The sequence below is a fragment of the Citrus sinensis genome, chromosome 4 (genome assembly GCF_022201045.2).
Source record: "Citrus sinensis cultivar Valencia sweet orange chromosome 4, DVS_A1.0, whole genome shotgun sequence".
Lineage (NCBI taxonomy): Eukaryota > Viridiplantae > Streptophyta > Magnoliopsida > Sapindales > Rutaceae > Citrus > Citrus sinensis.
Window position 1 is genome coordinate 158,027 of NC_068559.1, and position 25,131 is coordinate 183,157.

General features: G+C 36.9%; 4 protein-coding genes across 7 annotated transcripts; 3 read left to right on the top strand and 1 right to left on the bottom strand.

The window, feature by feature from the left end:
* The first annotated feature begins 3,124 nt into the window (after positions 1 to 3,124).
* Positions 3,125 to 8,044, top strand: LOC102622190 (telomere repeat-binding protein 4). 3 transcript variants are annotated; one of them, XM_006486403.4, is made up of 10 exons: positions 3,125 to 3,290; positions 4,575 to 4,744; positions 4,843 to 5,659; positions 5,817 to 6,011; positions 6,089 to 6,151; positions 6,258 to 6,337; positions 6,701 to 6,942; positions 7,042 to 7,356; positions 7,446 to 7,509; positions 7,632 to 8,044. In XM_006486403.4, the coding sequence occupies exons 2-10, from the start codon at positions 4,664 to 4,666 to the stop codon at positions 7,833 to 7,835; spliced, it is 2,061 nt and encodes a 686-aa protein (XP_006486466.1). In that variant the 5' UTR covers positions 3,125 to 3,290; positions 4,575 to 4,663; the 3' UTR covers positions 7,836 to 8,044. The 3 variants fall into 3 exon arrangements, with proteins under 3 accessions (XP_006486466.1, XP_006486469.1, XP_006486468.1); XM_006486406.4 differs by having other exon boundaries at positions 5,817 to 5,981; XM_006486405.4 differs by having other exon boundaries at positions 4,846 to 5,659.
* Positions 8,045 to 15,368: 7,324 nt separating this feature from the next.
* LOC102621708 (scarecrow-like protein 30) lies at positions 15,369 to 19,325 on the top strand. 2 transcript variants are annotated; one of them, XM_006486402.4, is made up of 3 exons: positions 15,369 to 15,497; positions 15,741 to 18,366; positions 18,838 to 19,325. In XM_006486402.4, exon 2 carries the CDS (start codon positions 16,013 to 16,015, stop codon positions 18,260 to 18,262), a length of 2,250 nt encoding a protein of 749 aa, XP_006486465.1. In that variant the 5' UTR covers positions 15,369 to 15,497; positions 15,741 to 16,012; the 3' UTR covers positions 18,263 to 18,366; positions 18,838 to 19,325. The 2 variants fall into 2 exon arrangements, with proteins under 2 accessions (XP_006486465.1, XP_006486464.1); XM_006486401.4 differs by having other exon boundaries at positions 15,383 to 18,366.
* An 849-nt stretch (positions 19,326 to 20,174) lies between these two features.
* On the top strand, positions 20,175 to 22,021 carry LOC102621136 (uncharacterized). The gene is made up of 6 exons (XM_006486399.4): positions 20,175 to 20,339; positions 20,477 to 20,563; positions 20,668 to 20,730; positions 20,894 to 20,995; positions 21,443 to 21,671; positions 21,752 to 22,021. The coding sequence occupies exons 1-6, from the start codon at positions 20,262 to 20,264 to the stop codon at positions 21,862 to 21,864; spliced, it is 672 nt and encodes a 223-aa protein (XP_006486462.1). The 5' UTR covers positions 20,175 to 20,261; the 3' UTR covers positions 21,865 to 22,021.
* Positions 21,939 to 25,044, bottom strand: LOC102621418 (protein FIZZY-RELATED 3). Its single transcript, XM_006486400.4, has 10 exons — positions 24,293 to 25,044; positions 23,889 to 24,011; positions 23,679 to 23,783; positions 23,380 to 23,559; positions 23,197 to 23,259; positions 22,898 to 23,092; positions 22,682 to 22,783; positions 22,519 to 22,581; positions 22,315 to 22,383; positions 21,939 to 22,218 (listed from the first exon to the last, which is right to left on the bottom strand). Exons 1-10 carry the CDS (start codon positions 24,764 to 24,766, stop codon positions 22,165 to 22,167), a joined length of 1,428 nt encoding a protein of 475 aa, XP_006486463.1. The 5' UTR covers positions 24,767 to 25,044; the 3' UTR covers positions 21,939 to 22,164.
* Positions 25,045 to 25,131: the final 87 nt, after the last annotated feature.

Sequence of the window (25,131 nt, forward strand, 5' to 3'; positions counted from 1 at the left end):
ATAAAATCAATTAATTTGTATTTAAAAATTACAAACATACAGCATTAAAAAAGAATTATATATAATCATTTTTAAGTGCAAGCGCCTGTATTTTTTAAAATGGAATTCGAATTTTACGGCATTATAAAAGACTTTTACACCATAATAAACCACTCAAAACTATTTTGCACCACATAGCGTAATAACTTTCTCGCACTTTAATAAAATATGGAAACCCTCATGAAAAATTTTCATCCGAAGTCCCTTTTTTTGGACACAAATTTTCACACATGATCTTATCCCGTTAATCACAATAATTTTGATGGCTAAGATTATTTTTTTTATAGAGATTAGTTGTGAACAAATAAAGTCAATTTATTAATAATAGATCCCATAACTATTATTACCACAACTCCTATATATTTTCTCTCCTATTTACTCTTAACCGATCTTCATATAGATTCACTCATCTTCTTCCTGTGTTGTTGTCTCGTTCTCTATTTTTAACGTGCACGATGATGATGATGAAACGTTTTCTACAGTTGTTATTCTATATATCAGAATTAGTAATTTTTATATTCAATATTTCTCCCCCTAATGTTCATGTTCAATATTGCACTTGGCTAGACTTGGTTTCAGAATTCATAACCATGGCTAATATGTTTCGAGCAAGGGTCTGCCGAAATATAGTTTTATCATTGGCGCACAAGCCATAGTATTTCAGTGAGAACAGAATATTATGTTCGGTTTAAGAACCATATTAATCTGCGTTTACAAGATAAACTTTTTTTAGTGCTAATACTCGAGTAAGTAGGAGGGATAAATGCGTCCAGTAGTTGACTTTATTTCTTTACAGAGTAATTCTTATCAGTAAACAATCTCAGCTATATCAAAATTATTATGATTTAAAGAGTAAGATTTTGTGTCAAAATTCTCTGGTGCGGATGACTTGTATTTTAAAATATTTATTCGTACCATATACTGTAATAATAAATTCACATGAAATTTTGTATTTAGATATTTATAGGTGAGAATTGAAAAGTGAATAGTTTCCACATTGTGTATCGGGAACACAGGTTCTTCAAGTTTGAGGGATCGAGTGTTGTGATGATGCACGGACCATTAAAAATTTCCCAATTTTGCACTCAAATCGAAATAAAGTAGAAAAGAAAATTTTCTTAAATTAGCCATTCATCCATCCAGGCTGCAGGAGGCAGCAGTTTAGGACTCGTGGTAATCCACGCCTTCCAGTGGTTGCGGGAAATTACTTACACGGCTTTAAAATCGTCGGTCGTATTGTCCGTGTTGAGAAGTAAAATTCATAAGCGAGTAAATTTAATTTAATTTAATTTAATTTATTCCGCCAAAATTCCTTTCCCTGCATGCATACGTGCCTCAGAATTGGAGCCACCTCCTATCTCAGACCAGACCATTTTCCATTTTGACGTGCAAAGTGGAATCCGACCACGAATAATCAACGAAGATTATTAAAAAAAACCCAACGTAGTATCCGACACGTGTCAAAAAGCCCACTGAGATTGACACGTGGCAAAGCGTGCGAAACAGGTAACCTTTATTGACTTTGGGGTAGATAAATCCTCCTAATCCAAACTCGAAAACAAACGGCAGTTAACCGCTTTTCGGCCACTCGTTTACGGTACCTTCTAGGCCACACAACGTCACAACTCAATCCCCGAATCTCCCACCGGCAACCCGAACAATCCTTTATCATATTAAATAATAATTATAATTACGAAATAAATAAAAAAGTTGCCAGTATTTTCTTCTAACTGACGCCGTCAATTTTTCCCCTCTCAGTCTCTCTCTTTTCCGTTATTAGATTTGGACTAAACGCTGTCAACGTCAAATTAAATTAGAACCAATAATTAATGGAATTTTTAATGTTTAATCGATACATTAAATTGTTAATTCTTTATTTATTTATTTATTAGTGTTGATTGTATAATCAATTTGCTTATCCTTTAGAAAACAAATAATTTAAGTAAATATAATAAAAGGTGAATTACACGGCTTCCTTTTTTTTTTTCAAATAATTAGGTTTTAGTTGCAAATACAGTAGACCGCAAATTTTAGATTTACATAAAATAAGCACACGTTTTTTAAGTTGTCAAGAAACTCTGGTGTCTTTGGTCTCTTCAAGATGCGTTGGGAGTTGAGTAACCAAACTTTGAATACGCGATCGCAAATTCGCAATCCACAGATTTGCCTTTCTTACCACCTTTTTTTTTGTCGTTTATTTTTTATTTTTTACCTCTCTCATATTTATTTTTTTTTTTTTCCAAAAATAATCTGGTGAATAACTGCATATATGGCGTATCGCGATTCATGTTAATGATATTAAAGTTGTGAATTGCTAATTAATGTTCACTAAATCATAGTCCTATATATTTTACTAACAAAATTATGAAATATTAATGGTGATTTTCTTCAAACATTTTAATATTGGTATGGTAAATAAATGGTTGAAAAATATTTGAGTTCTCAAATGTAATGGTGATTTTTTTTTGGATATATAATGTAGTAGATTTTAGTTTATGATCATCTTATATATCTAGGATAGTGCCATCACAAATATGGTTGGTACAAGAGGTTGTAATTTTTTGAATATAAATAAATTTGTATGTAAAATTAAAAAAAAAAAAACAATTTTTACGACAACAATTATCATCAACTCAAGTACAAATTAAAAATTTATCTAAAGAAGTACACGCAGTGAACAAAACACGATTCTTATTATGATGTGGCCGAACGATGAGAAGATTGGATCTCAAATATTCTTTGTTTACAAAGCATCACCAGCTCTGCAAGCCAAGGGGCATATCCCATAACATATTCCATCCGATGTGGACCAATGAAACAAAGAGCACACGAAACTAACCAACTCACACCCACACCAAATGGGTTCTTCGTCTTTTTCAGTTCAAACAAGTAAAATTCCACATCGATTTATCTTATCCTAAAATAAGAAATGTGCCCTGTGACCAAGGCTTTCATAGAATGAGCTCATTATCAAACGCGTGTCAAATCTACAGAGTTTTGGTAACCGGATATTGCCGGTACAACAGTTCCCTAAACCTGCTGATCCGGTTTTGTGGCCAATAAAAAATGAAAAATTATAAATAAAAGGGGGGGTTTTAGCAGTTATTTCTTGTGTGGGGTTTTTCGTTTATGTCCAATTTCTAGAGAGAGAGGGAAAATAAATAACTGAATTTTGGAGAGAGAGAGAGAGAGAGTTTGAATTTTGATTCACTCTTTGTAATAGATTTGAATTTGATCGTTGGTGTTTACAGGTAAGTTGAAAGCATTCGGTTTCATTGTTTTGATATTTTGATTCGTAATTGTGGTGGATTTTGTGTTCTAATGCTGAATCTGATGATCATGTGATAAGAATTGTGATGAGAAGTGAATTTCGATTTTGATTTGTGATCATGATCCGATCTTCAAGCTGAGGTTTTGTGGAATTCGATGAGTTGATCGAGAATTTTGATTTTGTGGGAGTTGAACGATCCTGATTTCGAATCACTTTTTTCGTAAATGAATTGCTCATTTTTGTTTAAACAATGATATGAAACTTTTCAATGTGTTACTTTCATGATTTTTTTTTTTTTGAAAAACATGAATTTTGGTGGGAATTTACATTGGATAGTGGATAATTTCATTAATTTTGTTGGTTTTGGAATTTTCTTTTAACATAATTGATCTTATTGTTGAATTGCTTGATATGATCGGGATTTCATGAAATTCAAGCTCAATTCCTTACATGTGATGGTTATGGATTTGGAAATCTCAAGTGTATCTGAATGGTGATCAATTGCAACTTTAGTTTTTTCGGTTGATGACTGATTGGGCTTTGGGATCTGCTTCGTAGATACCCATCGAGGATATCTTATTCATATATATATATATATATATATATATATATTTATATATATATATATATTTTTCCATTTTGGTTTCTGCTTGTAGTGGTCTACTTGAAACGAGATTTGGTTCTGGGGTTTAAGTTATGGATCTAATTCAGCAGCAAAGAATTTGAGGGAAAATTTTTAGAATAAAATCAGAGAAATGCATGCATGTTTTTATTTTGAAAAAACATTATATGGAACCTCTTTTTTCCAGTCAAATTATTGGAGTTTGGATCATTCAGACTCACTGAGGAAGTCATGAGTTGAATTGGTTCTGTCTGTAATTCATGATTTTTTGGTTCTTTCTGTAATTTATGATTTTATGTACCATACTTAGGTTATTTTGTTATATAGTGATCATTTTACAGGTCTCTAAAGCATAGGTTGGGGTGAATTGGATCGTTTTAAAATTTTCCCTTTCTCAAAGAGTGATTAAAATTGTCATGCTGGCAACAATTTCTGGCTTTGGCATTCATATAGAGTTTATATGAGTGAAATGCTTTATTTCAACCTTTGTTTTTGTGGCTGTATGTTTGATAATATTCCTTATGTGTTAGCTCCATTAAACAAGTGGATTTGAGGAACCCCATTATTATAAATTTATTCCAAATCGCTCAAACCACCATTAAGATTACACTGACACACGGTTACCTTTTGGACTAATAACAGTGAAGTGGAACCAGGGGATGCTCTTTTGTGTTTGATGAGCACACTTCTGTCTGTTTCATGAGTTATCATTTTCGTGCGTTGTGTGAAATATGAAGTCAAAGAAGAGGCTTGATTCTGGACTCAAAGGTTTCCACGTTGCCACTATTCCTAAGGCTCCTCGATCAATCAGGGTATATATCACCTAAGGTCTAGGGCTTTCTTCATTTTTATTAGTGTTTTATGCTGAAAACTGTTTTAACTCTTTTATTTTTGGCTATTTTGGTTCTAGCAGAAGGCCCAACTGAAGAAGCCAGATGAGGACATCTGTGCATTCGAATTACTGGCTTCCTTAGCTAAAAAGCTACTGCAGGAGAGTGAAAGTTCTTCTGCTTCTAGTAATGCATCTGGAAATGATCATGTCACCATTGTTAAAGATGCTGTTAAAGACGGTCATCATTATGAATGTAAACCATTGAAAATAGAGTATCTTGATCAGGGAACCTCTGAGGTGAGTGCTGTTGTCTCAGAGTCGGCGTCACAAATTTGTAATCAGAAGTGCTCAGTGAATGAATTTCCACTTGTTGAAGATGATGAAATCTTGGAACGAACTTCAAAAACCATGGATTCTGGTTTCTCAGGAAAAAATGCTGGTGATTTGAAATCTGCTATTTTCAATAGCATTAGTGCAAATGAGAATAGACCAAGCAAAGTGGAGCTGGAGGGTGGTTACCCTAATGTTGGGGAGTCATGTTATAATGGCATGCAAAATAAATTTGAAGAAGGGTTAGAGACTAAGGGTCTGGAGTCTGGAGATCCAACAGAATTGTGTGTAACATATGCGGCATTGGTCAATTCTGAAAAAGATGTCAAATTGCCATCTTGCAGGGATCCTGTTCCTTTTGCTTCATTTTCAAGGCAGAGGAATGATGTTAAATTAGGTGTTAGAGATGATGACGATAATTTAGTTAGGAACACTAAATCTAGCAACGTGTCGAAAGTTTATAGGCCTATGTCACGTATTGGAGACCGAAGACTAAGGAAATTGCTGACTTCAAGATACTGGAAAGTAGCTCCGACATTGAAGGATTTTGAACTTTCTAGAGCTGGTGAGCAGGATCAATGGCTTGAGTTTACTGTTTGTTACATCTTTTGTTGTGCATGGGTGTGCACATGTGTTCTGCACATGTAATTAAAATATATTTGCTGGTTCTTATTCAAAAGCTCATTTTCTTCTATTGAAAAATTTCTTTCTATACATTTTAGATGGTGGAACAAAACCTCCACATCGCAAGAGAAAAAAATGTCACAACCTAGAGAGATGCCAGCATGATGCTTTTTATAAAAGGAGGAAATTTCACAACCGAAGCTTGTTGGAGACTTTTGACGGTAGTTTTAGTTGTGAAAGTGTTACGAATTCACCTGAGAAAGGTAGGAAAGGGAACAAAATGTTGCAAGGAGGTCCGTCCTTACTCATTATGCTCTTTCCCTCAGGGTTTCTGTTGTTTTCACTAAATATCTACAATTATTCTGTGCAGCAAATGGGGTGGCATCTTCAGCTGGAGGTCATCAAGCATCCCTCCACTCCAAGGATTCTAATGGTATGAGACTAGAGCGTTTGACAGATTCGTTAGGAGCATTTTTGTCTGTGCTTCATTGCGTTTTGCCATATAGCAGTTCTCACGTGTGATGTATTCTCTTGAACAGTGAAGTTCAGCATTAAATCTTTTAGAGTTCCAGAGACATTTATTGAGATCTCAGAAACTGCTACTGTGGCTTCTCTGAAGGTATTAAAAGAGGCAATACTTCTTTTCATTTTGATGCTCATTTCTGAGATGTCTAATCCAAGATTGATGCTTCTGCAGAACTGTATTAATTTTTTCTTTTCTTAGAGATCTTTTATATTATTATGCTTGAACTTGCTGAGATTTTAATTAGCAGGATGGGAAAGTTCTTATATTGATGACTGACATACCGTTTTCATATTAATTGTTCTTGTCATTAGATATTGGCTACATTTACATTAGCTTTGTAATGGGAAACTAATTGGCATCTAATCCTGAATTGTAGTATTTCTGCATTAACTTGCAGCTTGTTAGTGAACTGGGGTCGCTAATATTATTTCATTTGTCCTTTGTTAATTCTTGTAGAGAACAGTAATGGATATGGTGACTGCTATACTTGGTGGTGGAATACGTGTCGGGGTACTCCTTAATGGGAAGAAGATTAGAGATGACAATAGGACCTTGTCACAATCTGGTATTTCTTCTGAAGACAATATGGATTCTTTGGGTTTCACTTTAGAGCCCAGTTCTGTGCTAGCCCCCTCACCTGTATGCTCTGAAGACCCTCCACTTATGTTACCATCCAGCACACCCCCACTTGTACAAAGGTAATTCTGATTTTCCTTTCAAAGATCCTGCCACTGTAGTAGAATTTGTTAGCTTCTGAGTCATTTGTTACTTAGTTGATGAATATGTTTTATTTACAGGTCGCCAGCGACTCCTGCTGTGGATTCAGGCATTCCTAATTCATTATCTGACCCTTCTCCAATTACTAATCTGACCAACCGTGTAGAAAGTAACCATGAAGCTATGACCTCCCATACTGTATTAACTGACACAACTTCACCAGATTCCAGAGCTCTGGTTCCGGTTCCAGCAACGGATGTTGATGCCCTGGCTGTGGTTCCTGTGAACCAGAAAATTAGGCGATCTGACATTGCACAGCGCCGAACTAGGAGACCATTTTCTGTAGCGGAAGTAGAAGCTTTGGTGCAGGCTGTTGAGGAACTTGGAACTGGAAGGTGTGATCTTCTATGCCTGTTTTCTGATTCCCATCATTTTCTCCAATCATGGGATGTTTGGAATTAAATGATTGAAACTCATATTGCAGGTGGCGCGACGTTAAATTGCGTTCTTTTGAGCATGCAGATCACCGAACCTATGTGGACTTAAAGGTTAGATAACTTTCAGTCTTTCACATTAACATTGATTAATTGTGTGGGAAAACATCTATATGATTTCTTTGGTGAGCCTTGAAAATCCTTGCAATATTATCTGTTTGCGGGGTCTTGTACAGGATAAATGGAAAACATTGGTTCATACGGCAAGTATTTCTCCTCAGCAGAGAAGGGGAGAGCCGGTGCCGCAAGAGCTTCTGGACAGAGTGTTGGCTGCCCACGCTTACTGGTCACAGCATCAAGCTAAACAACAGGGCAAGAATCAGCCTGGAACACTGAAACTCGAGGCCCAGGCAGATCGAATTGGAGTGCCTGGTATGTAAAGAGAAAGGTAAAATTGTTGACGTGACAGGAAGGAAGGAAAGGAGGAAAAAAAAAATGTACAAAAATTATTCTCGAAATTGATGTAATATTCTCAACACTCACTCACACAATTCATGGCTGGCTTTCGAGTGGAGAAAGATCGGCAATTGTAAATGATTCGATGTAATAAGTTGATTTCTAACAAAATGTGCATACTGTTAATTTTTCATTGATTGATTGAATTTGTGTAAATTCATATTTGTTGAACTTGGAAGGAAATGTGGATGTAAAGAGCTAATTTAATTTTTCACACTCGTTGATGACCGGCGTGTGTTTATGTTTCTTTCATTGTTGATGCATATTACTTGGAGGTTGATGTTGAAGAAGAATCAAGTGAAGCGATGATTGCATGTACGTGCAACGATGCATCAAGTGAGTCCTGTAGTTGGTTCAAATCAGCAAATTACCTGCGCACCCAAACACAACGAATCAATTTGAGCATGCAACGGAGTTTTATTAGTGGTTGCACCGTACACATCCAAACACAATGAAACGAATCAACTGAGGAAGGATTTTGATTCTTCAATTATGTTTTAAGAGACAAGTTTAATAAAATGATTTTTTTTAATACAAGTCAAATCAAATTATTTACTTTACTAATTATTAGTTCCCAGCACGTCAAGTCAAATCAAACTAAGCATGCATGTGGTATACGGTAAGTGATTGTTGGAAGAAAAATCAAAGTCAAAATAGTGTTTGTTGGCCGCAACCTCTTTCCAACGGAGAAGTCTATGTTACAGATTCTGTAACATACATCCCCCACTCCATGCACTCCACGTGTCCCTGCATGTGGAAACAAAGCAACCAAAATGGCACCCTTGGGGGCTGGCTAACCTGGTCTGTATGTTACAGAATCTGTACCGTAGCCAGCTCCCTTTCCCAACTACAATTAACATCACCAGTCGCATCGCTTTATCGCCTTATCGTACGGCCGTATCTGGTGAATTGTGGGTGGTTTGTTTTATGATCAGGCAAACAAAACTCACAATAAGTTAGCCCACTTGCTCCGCTTTTCATTTTGTTTGTTGTTTTACGCTAACGCTACAGCCTACACGTGGTCATACGTTCGTGCGCGCAGAATTGCAGCACACCACGTGCAATTCTTTTCGTTAGCTATAGAGATATGCCGATGATCTGAATTGTCGTTAGTTACAAAGGTGGGTTGGGCTTCAAATTGGGCCTGGACCTGATCTCAGTCTTCCTACAAGTTTTAGAAAATTTTAAATACAATTTTAACGTAAACGTAGGGTCAATTTATAAAATTACTAAAGAGAGGAAGTGAGATTTTTTGGTCAACGAGTCCCAATTTTTGCCTCTTTTTGAACATTTCAAAGTTTCTAGCAATAACGCTCAACATATTTCATAGAAAAAGCAATGCAATAAGTCAAATAGATATACTTGATATTAATGTATTGGATCGTGGATCCTATCAAAACTCTTAAATTAAGTGTCTTATCTTCATTGACAAAACATTATTCAAAATTATATTGAATTCGTAAGAGGGATTGCATAATCCAAGTCCCCTTCATTCCATATAAAGAATATGCACGTCTCTTTCATTTTCATGAAACATCGAGAACAACGCATAATCTCTTATTCGAAAGAGATAAGAGATAGCATTTTAGATTTAGACAATAACGTTCACACCCGTTTAACGCAATCAACACATTGTCTACTGCAATGAACAACATGATAAACATTATCTTATCTAGACACATTTCTTTTTTCAAAATCTTTTTCTTTCCCCTAAACAAAAACAACCAAAGAAACGGAAGAAGCATATAAATTTTGGGCTACTTTTTTAAATTGAAGCATAAACCTTAATTTTGGGTTAGTTTTATAAATTTTTCTGGTGATTGATAAAGAGTTAGAGGCCACTTGTAATTATATTTATGTGCAATTCCTCACAGAGAAGACGGTCCGCAATGAGGGATGGTAAAATTTGGGGCCGGGTCTGGATTTGGTCTTTCTGATTCTGGACCCGAATGATAATACCAGACCTAAATAAAAACCTAAATTTTTTTAACTTTGATTCTGATATTAATTCAACTTGAAAAAATTTGAGTTCCCAAATTACAGGTTTTAAATCCAGATAATTGTGTGAGGGCCAATTTTATGGAGTAAAGATGTATATGTTTAAAGTATAAACAATATGCAAATTAAATCAAACTAAAAAATCAAATAACTTATCTAGGTTAAACCCAAATAATTGTTTAAAAAATTTATAGTCCGGGCCCATATATGAAATTTCAAGTTCAGCTGAACTCGAAACGGGACCTAAATATATCTGTTTTTATGAAAGTAGTGTTGGATTTTGCATAATTAACACATTAGATAAGGGTTGAACTCGGACGGAGCGTGTGAGTTTATCCAGATCTGGACCGAATCCGGATTTTTATGCTATCCCTCATTATGAATATGTAATCGAAACAAAACGGCAAGTGATCACAAACATCACTGCATAATCAATTGAACATTGCACATTCATTAAATATTTTCCTTCTTACGTCATAAATTTTGTCCGCGCATGACTGTGAAAAATGGCAAAAAATGTGAAGGTGATGGTTAACAGTGGCAAAAATTCGGCCATGATATATGTTTCTGCCTGCAGAATGGATATTTTCTCTTTAAAGGAAAAGTAGTTAGTTCTCAAGAATTAGCCAAAGCAGTCCAAGGGAAGAGAAGTACTTGACATAGCATTTTTTTAAGTTACTTTATGGGTTTTCTTATTGTTTGGGGGATGTACCTCGACAAGACCGGCCATGATGAGGAGATACCTGGTAGCAGGATTTCGCGAACAGATATATTCCGCAAAAGTCTGGTAGCAGGGGAATACGAGCAGGAATATTCCTGCTCGTTCACGAGTGTACCATCCACGGGACCACAACGGGAGCTGGCCTCCTACCAGGAGTGTAAAACTATTCCTACTAGAGGTCGAGGTGAGTAGACCCGGTCAATGACGGTTGGCAAGACTTACGTGCACTCCTACCCGAGAATCAAGGCACGAAGTTCATCCAGCCACGACTACGATAACGGAGCGTCCACTTCCGAGAGTTGGGGGGAGGTAATGGACGTGGGTTGTGGAAGGCCGGGATCCAGAGAGAGCCTATAAAAAAGTAGCCAACGAAGGTAAAAGGGTTAGATTTTTTTATATTAAAACTAAGACAAAAAAGAGCTCTTGATTGAGAGATTGAAAACGAGCCATAAGATTAGTGGCCGATTTTCCCAGGAAAGCGAAACCTATGTTTCTGACTTGAGCGTTGGAGGGTTTACGCCAGAAAAACACCCGGCGTGCTCTGACTTGTCTCTGTGTACGCAGAAATCTATGGAGAAGAGGTCTTGCAAGAAGGGATCCTGGTCATGGTAGAACTAGTTGAGAAGAGATCCTGGTCGCGGATGAGCAGAAAACCAGAATCTCGCATCAATATTTTGGCGCCGTCTGTGGGGACTGATCAAAAAGCTTCTGTTGATAGAAAGAAAAGGAGTAAAGCAAGTGAAGAAACAATGGATGTAGGAGGAAGTAGTGCACAAGGAGGTGACTTGAGACTTAACGAGTCTGTGACGTTGAGGGAGATAGCCAATGAAGCACGGGAAAAAGCCATGTATGATCGGATGGAACGGATGGAAAAGCAAATGGAGACCCTGACAACCATCCTACACGAAATGAGGAGTGAACGAAGGGGAGCTCGTGAGGAAGAGGTGAGAAGTGGCGGAATGACACCAGGGCACGATAATATGATGAGAGGTCGGACCACCAGAAGATTTAGTGGTGAGGGGGGTAATTCGTCTCTACGAGGGGAAAGCCATAGAGGAGAAGATCAATCCCCAGGGAGACATACCTTATATAATGATGATGGAGTGGCAAATGCAGAGGAAAGAGAACTCCGGCAACACCTGCATGATGTTGAGCAAGAGCGAGATCAGGTTGCAGCACGTGACCCTGGTCGTGCTGAACAACTGGAAGAAAAAGTGCGCAGATTAGCGCAGATAATAGATGACATGCAAGGATGAAGCAGAGCACCAGGTTGGAGGATCATGCTGGACGGAGAATCCCCGCTCTCGACAGAAATCATGAGGGCAGTCATTCCGATGGATTTTCGCCTCCCAGACTTCAGATATTTGGGGCGAACTGATCATTGGTGCACATAGAGCGCTTTAACGACATAACTGGGGTGTAAGGATTATCCCAAGCCCAAAGATGCGGAGTGTTCCCACTATCTCTAGAGGAACAAGTACGTGAGTGGTACAGGAAACTTCCTTGGGGGAGCGTTAAATCCCTCGAGCAGATGTGCCAAGAATTTGCAGAGCAGTTTCGTGGGGCAATAGCACCGGAAGATGATATGATAGAGCTGACGAGCATGAAGCAGAGAGAGGAGGAAATCCTTCGGGAATTCATCAAAAGGTTCCACCGTGCTGTCCTCGACTTGGGAGCCTTCAACCATTCTCAGGCATTAATGAGATTGAAAGAAGGGGTGAAGATAGGACGGTTGTGGTACAATTTGAGAAGCCCAGCTATTCAGACATATTCAGCCACTTACGAGCAGGCTAAGAGACACATAAAGATCGAGGAGGAAAATGCAGCAAGGATTAAGACAGACCAGCTAGAAGGGTTGAGAAGGAAAGAGAAGAGAGCCTTACTAGGAAGTGGGCCGATCAAGAGGAGGGACCCCCAAGCCTCAGGCAGCGGTATAGAAGGTCGGGTCACTGCTTATCAACCTCATCAGAGGCCACCACAATATCAATGCAGCAGAGCGCAACCTCCTCGTTCACCAGTCAGGGATTCTTGGAGAAGGCATGACCCGACATATTTTCTCTTTAAAGGAAAAGTAATTAGTTCTCAAGAATCTGCCAAAGCAGTATAAGGGAAGAGAAGTACTTGACATAGCATTTTTTTAAGTTACTTTATGGCTTTTCTTATTAAAATTTATTGGCGGCATTAATAATTAATAAAATACTGTATACTTTTTTTAAAATTTTTTTTTAAAAAAAGTCAATTTCTTTGCGGTTACTCAATCTTTGCGTTTTGGTCTTTCTTCCCCGGCTCCTTTCCTATGCATTATTATTAGTCGCTGCAAGTCAGGTAATCAAGAGTATCGATAAGTGGAGTGTAGCAAGAAAACGAGAAGGAAAAATGAATCTTGTTGTTTAATTAATCAAAGAGTAATTAGTCAAGCTTATATTACTGACGCTGCAGCTAATTCTGTCAACATCATTTCCTGAGCTGGCAGCTAGAGCTAGTTGCACTCAACAACACCTCCTACTATTAGAACCAGCTACGTGCAAACATATTGTATAATTCTGCTAATTAAGCTTCAATGTTAACAAGCATCCTCTGCATGCATCGCTTGGACTCCATATTTTACTTAAACATTTTTGTCCTTCTTATGTCCCTTCTAAATGCTAACCCCATGAACAAAAATAAATTGATTATTAAAAGCTTAAAATGGCTACAGATATAGTGCAAAGTTCAATAGTAACACGCATTGTGCTTTGATGTGGATGCAAGAAGAAACCATAATCATTATGCTCTCGGTTTTCTGCCGGAATTATTGAAGTAGGCCACTCGCGTGCATTGCATTTAGTTCAAATTTGATAAAAATAAGAGGAAAAAAAAAGCATTGGTCATAAAAAGATTTAAGGGTTGAATCTCATTTGCACCAATCTCAAAGAAGATTATACTTATAGTTTGAGCATAATTAAGTATGTAGGGTTGCATTTATGGGTGATGAATATTCTAAATAAATCTATGACGTTTTATAAATAAACACACATGTTCTTTCTATTTAGATTGTAATGACCCATGATCAATCACATATAACTCTTTATAAAATTGATCTTACTGTCATGTAAATTTAAAAAAAAAAAAAAAAGAGATCATTTGTATGTTCGATAGTTTGAAATAAATAACAGGGTTATTTGTATATTAAGTAAAACTTTATAGTGTTAAAAGATTTTTTTTCATGAATAAAATTAAAAAGATGTAAAAAAAGAAAAGAAGAAGGCGTGATTTTGTTGATGTTCTTGCCATAAATGTTTAAAATCACAAGAAATTGACTCTTGTACAAAGGACTAGATTATAAAGGAAAAGTTACAAGTTAAGACGCCAAGGAGTGCAAATTTCAGGGCAAGTTGAAATGTCGAAAGGATGCAATATAAAGGGGGGGGGGGGGGAAAACATTATAAAGAGTAAGTTGGTCTAGATAGATCAATGGGCCTTTGGTCAAGTGGGAGAATTTTTATACTTACAATGTTGAGTGCAAGAATTCGAGCCTCCATAAAAATATTTATGGGGGTTATTTATAATTTTCTCTCAATTATCAAATAATAGAGTGGAGTCAGTCTATCCGTCACGAAATGTGAGTGGAGTGGACATCCCTCGAATATTTGAGAGAGTTTAAAGAATTTGGGCAGTTCTTCAGAGTAGTACATGCTACGAAGAAAGTCCCAATTATAGAATCTATTTGTAAATATTAATTATAATACTTGATATAATATCAATAATAGTAGTGTATAACAATATAAAAAAAAAGTTAGTCTGGATAGTAAAAGCCTTGACCAATAAACCCTCTGGTTTTTTTCATAATAATTATTATGTCTGTCTAATCATGCAAACCTCAGCCCACTTTTGCTTCACAAAAGGTCAGGGCAGGGCCGTGTGTGTGATAACAAAATTTATCGTTTATTATTCAATAATTTGAAATCTTGTGTGGACATTGTATCCGACCAACTTACATGCAAACTTAACCTTTACATCTTAGATGATAGATTATACCTTAAGGGCATGTTTGGTTATGGTATAAGAGCTCCTCATTGTATTAGAATATTATTATACCATGTTTGGTACTTACATCACATAGTATTACAATGTGGTCAACTCCAAATTTTATGCGGTCAAACACGCATAAACTAAACCCGAGGGGGAGGTCAGGTTTAAGCGGGTTTTGCAACTATTTCTGAGACCAAACGCACCTAAAAATTGCATTTGAACAATACGTGTACCAAACGCACCATAAGTGATTATCTAGCACCAAAATCAATGGTTGTGCTATAATATCATCCATGTATTATTTTATATTTACTTTACACATCATTATATCCATTTAATTTTTATTATTTATTTATTTAAAACACAAAAAATATTATGTCAGTTATATATTAAATAAATAATATTATGATATATATACATTTATTTTAAAACTTACGATACAAATAATCGTTATATTATATATGTATTAATTAATTATATTACCTCTAATATATTCTAAAATTTATCGTAAAATCTACTGGTAAATAAAAAAAAATATTGATCGTATCTATTCAGGAACAAATTATTGGAGTGAAAAATAAAGATCTATCGGTCAATTTTATGTCCGCCGGGAAATGTGGATGGCCAAGACTGTTGGCACTACTTGGCCACTTGTCCACTTGGAAATGAATCCTCCTCCGTCATTGACAACATCATCACTATTCCGTAAGTATTTAGTTATCATGCTATGTATCCCCCTGATTAACTTTTTAATAATTTTCTTGTTGCCCAAAAATGCACTTTCTAAACACTCCTTCAAAGCACTTGTGATTTCACTACCCTCTCTCTCTCTCTCTCTCTCTCCTCGGTCCATCAGGTACTAACTACTTCTTCATCTTTAAAATTATCTTTAAAGTCTTTAAAGCTAGAGGTCTGTTTTTTTATGTGACTTACGATTCGCGGGTTGCAAATTTCTTGTTTCTGTATTAGTAGTGACTGTTGTTTTTGGATTCGTCTCATTTTTCCTGTTCAATTTGTACTTCTTCCAAGTTCGTTTTGCTTTTCAAAGATTCTTTTTTCTTTTTCTTTTTTTTTTCCTTTTGTTCTTTGTTTGGTTTAGGTTTCTGATTTGATGTTTGAGGAAGCTAGAACTTGAGAAGCTATTTCATGTTGAGAAGCTATAAAAGAAGTGTGGAGGATCAGAAAGTTGGATTTTTTGAGTTTTTGGTTTCTGGGTTGCTGTAAATTTGTGATTCATATAAGTGCTTTTCAATATAGAGTGGTGCTGTTGCTGGAAGTTATAGTTTTTGCTTTTTGTGCTTATCATTATTGAAGTATTTTGTTTTGGGGGGATTTTGGCTATTGTTTAAGTGGATTGTTTTTATAGCATAGATGGTCATGGATCAAAGGTTAAGTGGATTTTATGGTTCTGTTAATCAGTACAAACTCAATGATGAGACCTTTTCGGTCTTGTCGGATCAGAATCTGGTTATTGGTTTCAAAACCAATGATACTCTTGTAAGCCAAAGCTACCTAGACATTCAGGCTTTGCCACCTAATCCAGTTGCAGATAGTCCGAACTCGTCTTCTGTTGTGACACAAGAGAGAGATTCTTCCGAGGATTATGATTTCAGTGATGTAGTTCTTAAGTACATAAATGAGATGCTTATGGAAGAGGACATGGAGGAGAAGACATGCATGTTTCAAGAGTCTTCAGCTGCACTTCAAGCGGCTGAAAAGTCGTTGTATGAACTTCTGGGGGAGAAGTATCCTCCGCAACCCAGTTATGTCAACAAAAATTTTGTTGATCATGACCATGAAAGTCCAGATGGAACTCATGATTCGAGTAACTCTTACTGTAATACCAGTACTATCAGTGCTGAGAGTGATAATTTGGTGGATCACGGGTGGAATTCTGATTTGAGTGAGTGTAAGTTTTCAAATTTTTCTTCTCAGTCCACTCCTCAGTCATCCTATGGCTCATCAAGCAGTAACAGCAATGTGGTTGATGGGTTTATAGATTCTCCAGTGAGCAGTCTTAAGATTCCTGAAATATTTAGAGATTCTGAGTCTGCTTTGCAATTTAAGAGAGGCTTTGAGGAGGCAAGTAAATTCCTTCCTAATGGTAATGCTTTGTTTGTTGATCTGAAAAATAATGTATCAGTAGTAAAAGAATTGAAGGAAGAGCCTAAAAGTGTGTTAGTTAAGATGGGAAAGAAGCCTGAGAATGAGAACTCTCCTGAACGGTCAAGGGGAAAGAAGAATCCTCATCCTGAAGAAGTGAGTTTAGAGAGGGGGAGAAGTAATAAACAATCAGCAGTTTCTACTGAATCAACTGTGAGTGAAGAAATGTTTGATATGATATTGCTAAATTGTGGACAAAGTGAGTCTGTGCTTCGTGAAGCTTTGCAGAATGAAACGAGCAAGAATGTGCGACAGAACAAACAATCAAGAGGGTCTAAAGGTAGAAAGGCACGTGGAAGGAAGCAGGGAGGCAACAGAGATGTAGTAGATTTGAGAACTCTTCTGACACTTTGTGCACAAGCTGTTGCAGCCAATGATAGAAGGAATGCATGTGAGCTTCTGAAGCAAATCAGACAGCATTCTTCTTCTACCGGGGATGGAATGCAGAGAATGGCTGAATGTTTTGCTGATGGCCTTGAGGCACGCTTAGCTGGCTCTGGTACCCAGATTTACACTGCCCTAATCACCAAGCATACATCAGCTGCCGATGTCTTGAAAGCTTACCATCTGTTTCTTGCTGCATGTCCATTTAGGAAGCTCTCAAATTTCTTCTCAAACAAAACGATAATGAATTTAGCTGAGAAAGCAACGAGACTCCACATAATAGATTTTGGTATTATGTATGGTTTTCAGTGGCCATGCCTCATACAACGTCTTTCATCTAGGCCTGGTGGAGCTCCTAAGCTTCGGATAACTGGGATTGACCTGCCGCAACCAGGTTTTAAACCAGCTGAAAGGGTTGAGGAGACCGGGCGCCGCTTGGCAAAGTACGCAGAAACTTTTAAAGTTCCATTTGAATTCAATGCAATAGCTCAGAAGTGGGACACCATTCAGATTGAGGATCTCAATATTGACAGCGGTGAGGTGCTTGTCGTGAATTGTTTGTATCGCTTTAGAAATCTGCTTGATGAGACTGTTGTGGTGGATTGTCCAAGAAATATTGTCTTAAACCTAATCAGGAAGATGAATCCAGATGTTTTTGTACTGGGGATAGTGAATGGGGCTCATAGTGCACCTTTCTTTATAACAAGATTCAGAGAGGCTCTCTTCTTTTACTCTACTTTGTTTGACATGCTTGAGACGAATGTGCCCCGTGAAATTCCAGAGAGGATGCTGATTGAGAGAGAGATATTTGGGCGTGAGGCAATGAATGTCATTGCTTGTGAGGGTGCAGAGAGGATCGAGAGACCTGAAACATACAAGCAGTGGCAAGTCCGTAACATGAGGGCCGGGTTTACTCAGCTCCCACTTAATGAAGAGATCATGAAGATGGCAAAGGAGAGGGTAGATACGAACTACCACAAGGATTTTGTAATTGATGAAGACAGCCAGTGGTTGCTTCAGGGCTGGAAGGGACGAATTGTTTATGCACTCTCAACTTGGAAGCCTTCTTTTTAGAATGCATGTTCACGACTACACATTGGAGGGATGATGGTAGGATTCTCTTCGTAGTGGCAACCTTTGCTTCAATGATATATTAATGGAAGTCTGACATCTGGGAGGTAACAGATTTTCATTGTTAAAATCTAAATGTGTCTTGTTCTTTACTTCTTTTTTCGCCATTGCTTTTCTAACAATCAGCGGCGAAGCCACCAAGGGACAAGCTAGTGGGGGCAGCTGCCCCTGTTTAGTGCAAAAGGCCCAAAAGACTTTTTTTTTTTCAATTCAGTTGAATTATAAATTTGTCGCTATTGGACTAATTAAATCATTAAATTTAGTGCAAAAGGCCCAATCATTAATACATTAAATCATTAAATTTAGGTTCAAAAGGTGTTAAAAAAATTCAGATTCAAAATCTATTTTAAGAACCACACATATATTTACACACATACATATAATAGTAAAATTTTGACATTTTATATGTTTCTTTCTTCATTGATTGTATTTTATAAGGGTCAAAATTTTGCCCCTCGCTGGTTTGATATTCTGGCTATGCCACTGCTAACAATAGCATACAAACTTGACATTGACAGTCATTCAACTATGTTGCTGCGAAGAGTATGAGAGCATCATTGAAGCTGCTTCTCTTCGAGCTGCAGAAGGCCCATTATACTTGGCCACTTCAGCAAGCCTATGCAAAGTGAGGTGCTCAGGTCAGTGCTAGGCTGCTAGCATTTTGCAAGTTTGTAAGCAATATGAAGAATCTCAGCAACAAAAGAAAATTCAAATGTTCATAATTTCCACAGATTTTACAGGCATCATTGCGTCGCCTGTTCTTTAGATTCCCTTTTTTTTTTTTTTTTTTTTTTTTAAGTTCTTTGATTCTAGGCATTTGAATTCATGTTTATGCATAATATTATTCTGTGAGGAAGGCTTGGTTAGTTGTTTCATATTTACCCTACCCTATTGTCAGCCTCGGAAAAATGTACCATTATTGTAATGTTTTATGGTAAGACTCTTGGCTCTTGAAGTAATTAATAACCTTGCGGCTATGGTCTGCATGAGCAAATTTTATTGATTATCAGCATTGTTCTTCGAAAGGATTGAATCATTGTCACATGGAAAGTCGCAGGAATATAATAGCATATCTTCAAGTCAAATTAGAATACAATTACTTCAAAGTCCGTAATCAATTTATGCAGATCGATCAAATTCAATTCATTTGGTCAACTAATCCAACACCGTTTGAATTGACTCTGCTAGATTTCATTTCTCTTTGATTAGATTAAAATTGCAGCCACGTGTCGTACTAATTTGATTTCCTTAAGCAACTGAATACTTTCCCCGAAAAGCAAAAAGAGGAATCCTTTAGTTGAGTAACCTTATGTTGACGTGAACTTTTTCAGTTTAATTTGATTTAACGTCGATGATCAATCATTCAGTCTTATTCACCTTATTACCACATATGACTTCAGATTGATTGAATTAGAATAAGAATTAATCTTTTTAAACATTTTTAAACAAAGATGTTAAGTCACCCAATGAGCAGGAGAATATTTGTAATATTTATTTTATGAATTCATGTGACTTGTGAGATGCAATTAGGGTGATTGGTTAATATACTTACATACCTACATACACACACACATACATATACATATACATACATATATATATATATATATATATATATATATATATATATATTTAGTATAATTTTTTTCAATTTTTTTTTATGCAGACACACTTTAAAATTATAAAATTAAAAAAAATTAATTTTAATTATTTTAAACTAGATAATTTAAAAATGTATCTATATTAAAAAATGTACGGACATTAAAAAAAACCGACGTTTACAACTGAAAACGATTTCATATATATATATATATATAAAGTATTATGGTGATAAAAGATTTTTTTAAACATTTTTTTTATTTAAAAATAAAAAAATTAAATTAAATAGGAAAATACGTTGTCTATAATCCTTCACAAAATCTAGGGTTTTAGCAAGATTTAGATGAGTGGAGTAGGGGCGCCGGATTTCTTTTACAGAGAGGCTCAACGCCTCGGCTACGTTGCTCGTTCTGCTTTCAAGGTATTTTCCCCTATCTAAATTTCAATCATCTTTCTTTTTATTAATTTTCAAGCTCGATATGATTCAAAAAAACAATTTTTTTCCCTCTCTCTCTCTTCTGTTTCAGTTGATGTTATTTATATGTCTTGAAATTACAGCTGCTTCAAATACAAAAGCAATATAAGCTCATAAAACCAGGCTCCTCAGTTCTTGATCTTGGTTGCGCTCCTGGTGCTTGGCTTCAGGTCCGTCTCTCCTTTTCTTTAGCAGGCTCTTAAAATTATATCCATTTTCAGTTCATTTTGCTGCAGATATGTGATTGTTCTGTCTTCTTTTGTTGAATCAATAGGTAGCATGCCAAAGCTTGGGTCCACTAGACAATGGTGGGAGTGTTGTTGGAATTGATGTTAAGGTGTAATTTTTGTTTTATTTATTTATTTATTGTTTTAGATTATTTTTTGTAGTTATGTTCACCAAAAAGTGTGTTTAAGATGCTTCTTTTGATAAAAGTTTCGATATTTATTTCTCTTTTGAATGAAAAGAATTAACTTTGGATATGTGGGATTGCAGAACAGAAGGTGAAGGTTCCTTCTCTTCACTGTGATGCAAGGGTCCAAACTGTTTCAGCTGACGTCATTAATCTGCCCAGTAATCAAGTCAGGGCACTTTCCCCTAAGGTATTCTGATCTGTCACAGATATCTGCTTAACTTTCACTCTTGGTTTTGGTTGTTTTCTATTGCTAAGTTTGATCATTTTAGGGAATGCCTCTGTGAGAACATTCGAAATGCTGTAGAACTTTATTAGAGGTCGAAATAGTTGGACGTTTATGGTGGAAGCCATGATATTCGATCAACTTACAATGACTTATCTTATGAAAGATAGATAAACATGTATTGTGTTTCTCTTTCATAAGCTTTGTTTCAGACTTATGATCAAAGCCATTACAAATGTGTGTTTGAGCTTTCCAATGATTATGCCCATTATTTTGGTGTGCTATTTGCTTGTTTAGCTTCATCCTACACTCTATGCTTAGAAGGAGTAGCTATTATTCTATCTATTTTGAACTATTTCTCTCTCATATCTTATATCTTATGGTGATACAATTTGGTTTATGTCTGTGTAGCAAAAAGGATTTTCTGTCATACTTTCAGACATGTGTCCTTCAGTGTCTGGAATTACAACCAAAGATGCAGCTTTGTCTGTGGAGTTAGGGATGCGAGCAGTTGATTTGGCTCTTGGTCCGGCTGCCTTAGCAAGTCCAGTTAATAATTCAGATTCTAGTACAGATAGTGGTGTACTAAAACCTGGGGGTCACCTTGTCATAAAGCTCCTGGAGAGTCAGGATGCCCAAGGTGAGAGGTTACTTAAATAAGCATATTATTTTTCTGTTTCTTTTCTTGGAAATGTGTTAATTATTTTTCTTCGGTGACAGAATTCACCCGGATTTGCAAGCCACTCTTTAGAAAGGCGTCATGGTTGAGGCCTAAAGCTACGAGATCTTCATCTAGAGAAATTTATTTTATTTGTCAAGGTTTAAAGGGATAGGCAGGATATTTGTAACTTCAAATGTGCGGTTAATGGGGTTTCTGTTGTCATCTTTGTTGCTATGCAGCTCAGTCTGTGAATGTCACAGTTTCTTTCATACTTGCTATTGTTATTGATGTGCCAGAAATGAAATAAGCATGTACATTTTTTCTGTCTATGAATCTCCTCGACTCTCAGGCTCATTGTGCTAATTCTTACAAAGACAGACAAAACGAAAAACAATTCAATCAAAACATGTTACAAGTCTTGGTATATGCATATGCAAAACATATAATTTACATCTATATGATTGGCCAACAGTTATCGAATATGGGTTCTTCCTAGTGACCAGAGACTTGTATCTTTAACCAGAGCCTGCAATGCATAGAAACAAAAGCTTTTAATAAAGAGAGCAATGTATACCGAAAGATTGAATGAATGTTTGATTTTACCAGCTTTCTATGTACTTACCGGTGCTTTCAAAGAAGGGAAGACATTCCAAAATCTTAAAGTTTCATCTCCTGCTCCAGTGACTATTGTCTGCAAGAGAATATAAACTTGGCTTTAAGATATATGTATATATATATATATTGGTACAAAGCAATATATCTACCGTGTGCTATCAAATACTGATCGCATATGTCTTAAGAGATTTATTCAGAAACACTACAGTACCTGTCCATCAGGCGATGTAGCCAGATAGAGTACTCGCAAACTATGACCCGTCAGAGTTGAAACCTATCAGTTATCCAGAGTGAAAGAGATATCAGTAAGTTAAAAAGACAAAGGCACTTGTGTCTGTGAAGTGCAAGCTAAAATTGGCTGAACTCTCTTGTACCTTTGCCATTGATGGATACTTCCACACCATAATTTGATTCTGAGAATATCCATGAGTACTCACTAGCTCATTCACATTCTTACTCCAAGCTAGGTTGCACACCTGCAAGTTACACAATGATGATGATGAGCATGATGTTATGACAGCTGGGTAGCATCAAGACACTGTGTAAGAACATAATAATTGTCTGAAGCTTGTTAAATAATACTCAGTTACCTGGCTCCCAGTGTCCACACTGTTTAATTGATGACCATTGCTAGTGTTCCAGAAGCGAATGCATCGATCGGCAGTTCCACCTCCAGAAGCAAGAAGACTACTCTGATGGGGTGACCAAGCAATAGCCTTCACAGCGGCTGTGTGTTCGGTCAATCTCAAAGTTGGTTGCTGAGAATGCTGGTTCCAGACCAAGAGCTGAGCACCAGCAGCACATTTGCATCAGCATTTTACTCCCAGCAGTTAGACTACAAAGATCAATAGATTTGTATGTGTATGTGTGTGATAGTGATGATGATTACCTGATTATCATTTCCACCTGATGCAAGTTCCCTGTCATCATGGGACCATTTCAGCCCGCACACCTGTAAGCAATAACGAAAGTTAAGGATAATATATTGCTCATGAAGTAAAAAAATACTCTTTCCCCCAGACGAGCAATAATCTTTTTCTTTTCTTTTGTAGTTGAGCGCAACAAGCTTTACCTCAGATTTGTGTCCAGCAAGCTTGCAAATATAGTCACTTGAAACACGAAGATCATGTTGAAGTATGTTCCGGTCCCTACTTCCTGATGATAGTATGCGCGAATTCCATGCCAAGACACCAGCTCTAGTTTGATGGCCACCAAAGGTCCTAACCCTTTTGCACTGGGTTCCATCCCAAACCTGTAAAATCAGCTAGTTAAAATCTGATGTTCTCAACTATAAATATGAATGAAACTCTATAAACAAACTAACTGAAACACAAGATTTCAAATGCAAAATAGGAGTAAACAAGTAGCTACCTGAACTTGCCCAAGATTTGTACCAACTGATATATAAGAACCCTCTCGGGTCCATTGGACAGAGCATACACTGTCACCAGGTCCCAAGTCACACAACCTCGTTACCTGAGAACAAGAATAGAAAACTGTTAAACTCATCAGACCCAATAACCTCTTTTAGATACAATTGCATCATCCAATTTGTTGTAGAACTAGTAATATCAAACTCACTTTGCTATTTGATGCAGTCCACAAATATACACAAGTGCCCAATCCAACAGCAAGCACATTCTGGGAGGACCAATCCACTAAATTCAAATAGAAGTCATCTTGAAGAGATGGAGCATCCAGAACCTGCAGCCATCATTAAAACTTTTACCCCATCAGCACAAAGCTGTCTAGATATCTCTATAACTCCTACGCAATGCTCAAATCAATTTGTCAAAAGAATGACTGCATTTCTACACAATGTGTAGCAAAGGACCAAAATGCCACTGCCTACATGAATGATGCTTAAATATTGACCATTGAAATAAACATAAAAATTGTTTCCTGCTCTATCTCGTATCTTCAATGCAACCTAAGAAAAGGGGAAAAAGAAATTGCGGCCACAGAATCAAATCAGGCTCACTGACCTTATGTGGAGTCTTGGGCACTTTCCGTGGGAGCTTAGGCGGCGTAGAAGCCTCACTAGAGAAGCCATTATCATGCCCCAAAATGGAAGGCGAGTACGGAGAATTAGGCCCAGAAGAATGATCAGTCTTAAACCTTAGCATATTCTTGCTAGGGCTCATTGGCGAGCCTTGACCTGCAGGAGAAGAAAAAGAACCAAAATCAGCTCCAAAAAGCTCAGATTTTAACAGCCTGTTATAAGCCTCATTGCCTCCTTCTTTAACAGGTGATCCCTTCTCAATCAGCTCGAATGTGTGTAGCCTTGAAGAAGATCTGCAAGGAATGAATCTGTCACTGCAAGTTGATGATCTTGATGAAGGAGATGACAGGTTTGATAATGCTCGAAAAGAACCCGAAAATGTTTCGAGTCTTAGGGAGGTTTCATTCATTCCAGCTGGGAGATTCAACCCAGTTTTCCTTGTTTGTGGCAAATCCATCTTCTTTCTGGGGTTGAAGTTGATTAGAGGAAACGCCCAAGCGGGGTATGTTTGTTTCTCGGGAAAATGAAGGAAAAGGCCACTCTCTGCAAGCAAAGAGGGCTTTTGAAGAGGAGCAACGGTCGAATTCTATCAATGGCAGGTAAGAACAGGAGCGGTCTTTTAGTGTCATATGTTCATTTTTCAAAAAAGGAAGTAGTATTTGTATGTCGCCAAAATATTTTCCAACGGTCGATTTTACAATAACCAAAGTTCCATATGCTCGTATAGCTGTCAGATTTGTGTATAGCTTACGAAGTAAATGTAGGGTAGCCGTTGCTCTTGTCTTTGGGAACATCAAGCTCTGTGCGTATAATTAGTCACTA

What these genes read in the sequence shown, in the direction of transcription:
- LOC102622190 (XM_006486403.4), top strand. Translation starts at nt 4,664, where the DNA reads ATGAAGTCAAAGAAGAGGCTTGATTCTGGACTCAAAGGTTTCCACGTT. An exon ending in ACACCCCCACTTGTACAAAG is followed by an intron (nt 6,943 to 7,041) that starts GTAATTCTGATT and finishes TTTTATTTACAG; the next exon opens with GTCGCCAGCGACTCCTGCTG. An exon ending in GAACCTATGTGGACTTAAAG is followed by an intron (nt 7,510 to 7,631) that starts GTTAGATAACTT and finishes GGTCTTGTACAG; the next exon opens with GATAAATGGAAAACATTGGT.
- LOC102621136 (XM_006486399.4), top strand. Translation starts at nt 20,262, where the DNA reads ATGAGTGGAGTAGGGGCGCCGGATTTCTTTTACAGAGAGGCTCAACGC. An exon ending in TTGCTCGTTCTGCTTTCAAG is followed by an intron (nt 20,340 to 20,476) that starts GTATTTTCCCCT and finishes TTGAAATTACAG; the next exon opens with CTGCTTCAAATACAAAAGCA. An exon ending in GGAGAGTCAGGATGCCCAAG is followed by an intron (nt 21,672 to 21,751) that starts GTGAGAGGTTAC and finishes CTTCGGTGACAG; the next exon opens with AATTCACCCGGATTTGCAAG.
- LOC102621418 (XM_006486400.4), bottom strand. Translation starts at nt 24,766, where the DNA reads ATGGATTTGCCACAAACAAGGAAAACTGGGTTGAATCTCCCAGCTGGA. An exon ending in TTGCTGGACACAAATCTGAG is followed by an intron (nt 23,260 to 23,379) that starts GTAAAGCTTGTT and finishes TATTGCTTACAG; the next exon opens with GTGTGCGGGCTGAAATGGTC. An exon ending in AGTATCCATCAATGGCAAAG is followed by an intron (nt 22,582 to 22,681) that starts GTACAAGAGAGT and finishes GATAACTGATAG; the next exon opens with GTTTCAACTCTGACGGGTCA.
- LOC102621708 (XM_006486402.4), top strand. Translation starts at nt 16,013, where the DNA reads ATGGTCATGGATCAAAGGTTAAGTGGATTTTATGGTTCTGTTAATCAG.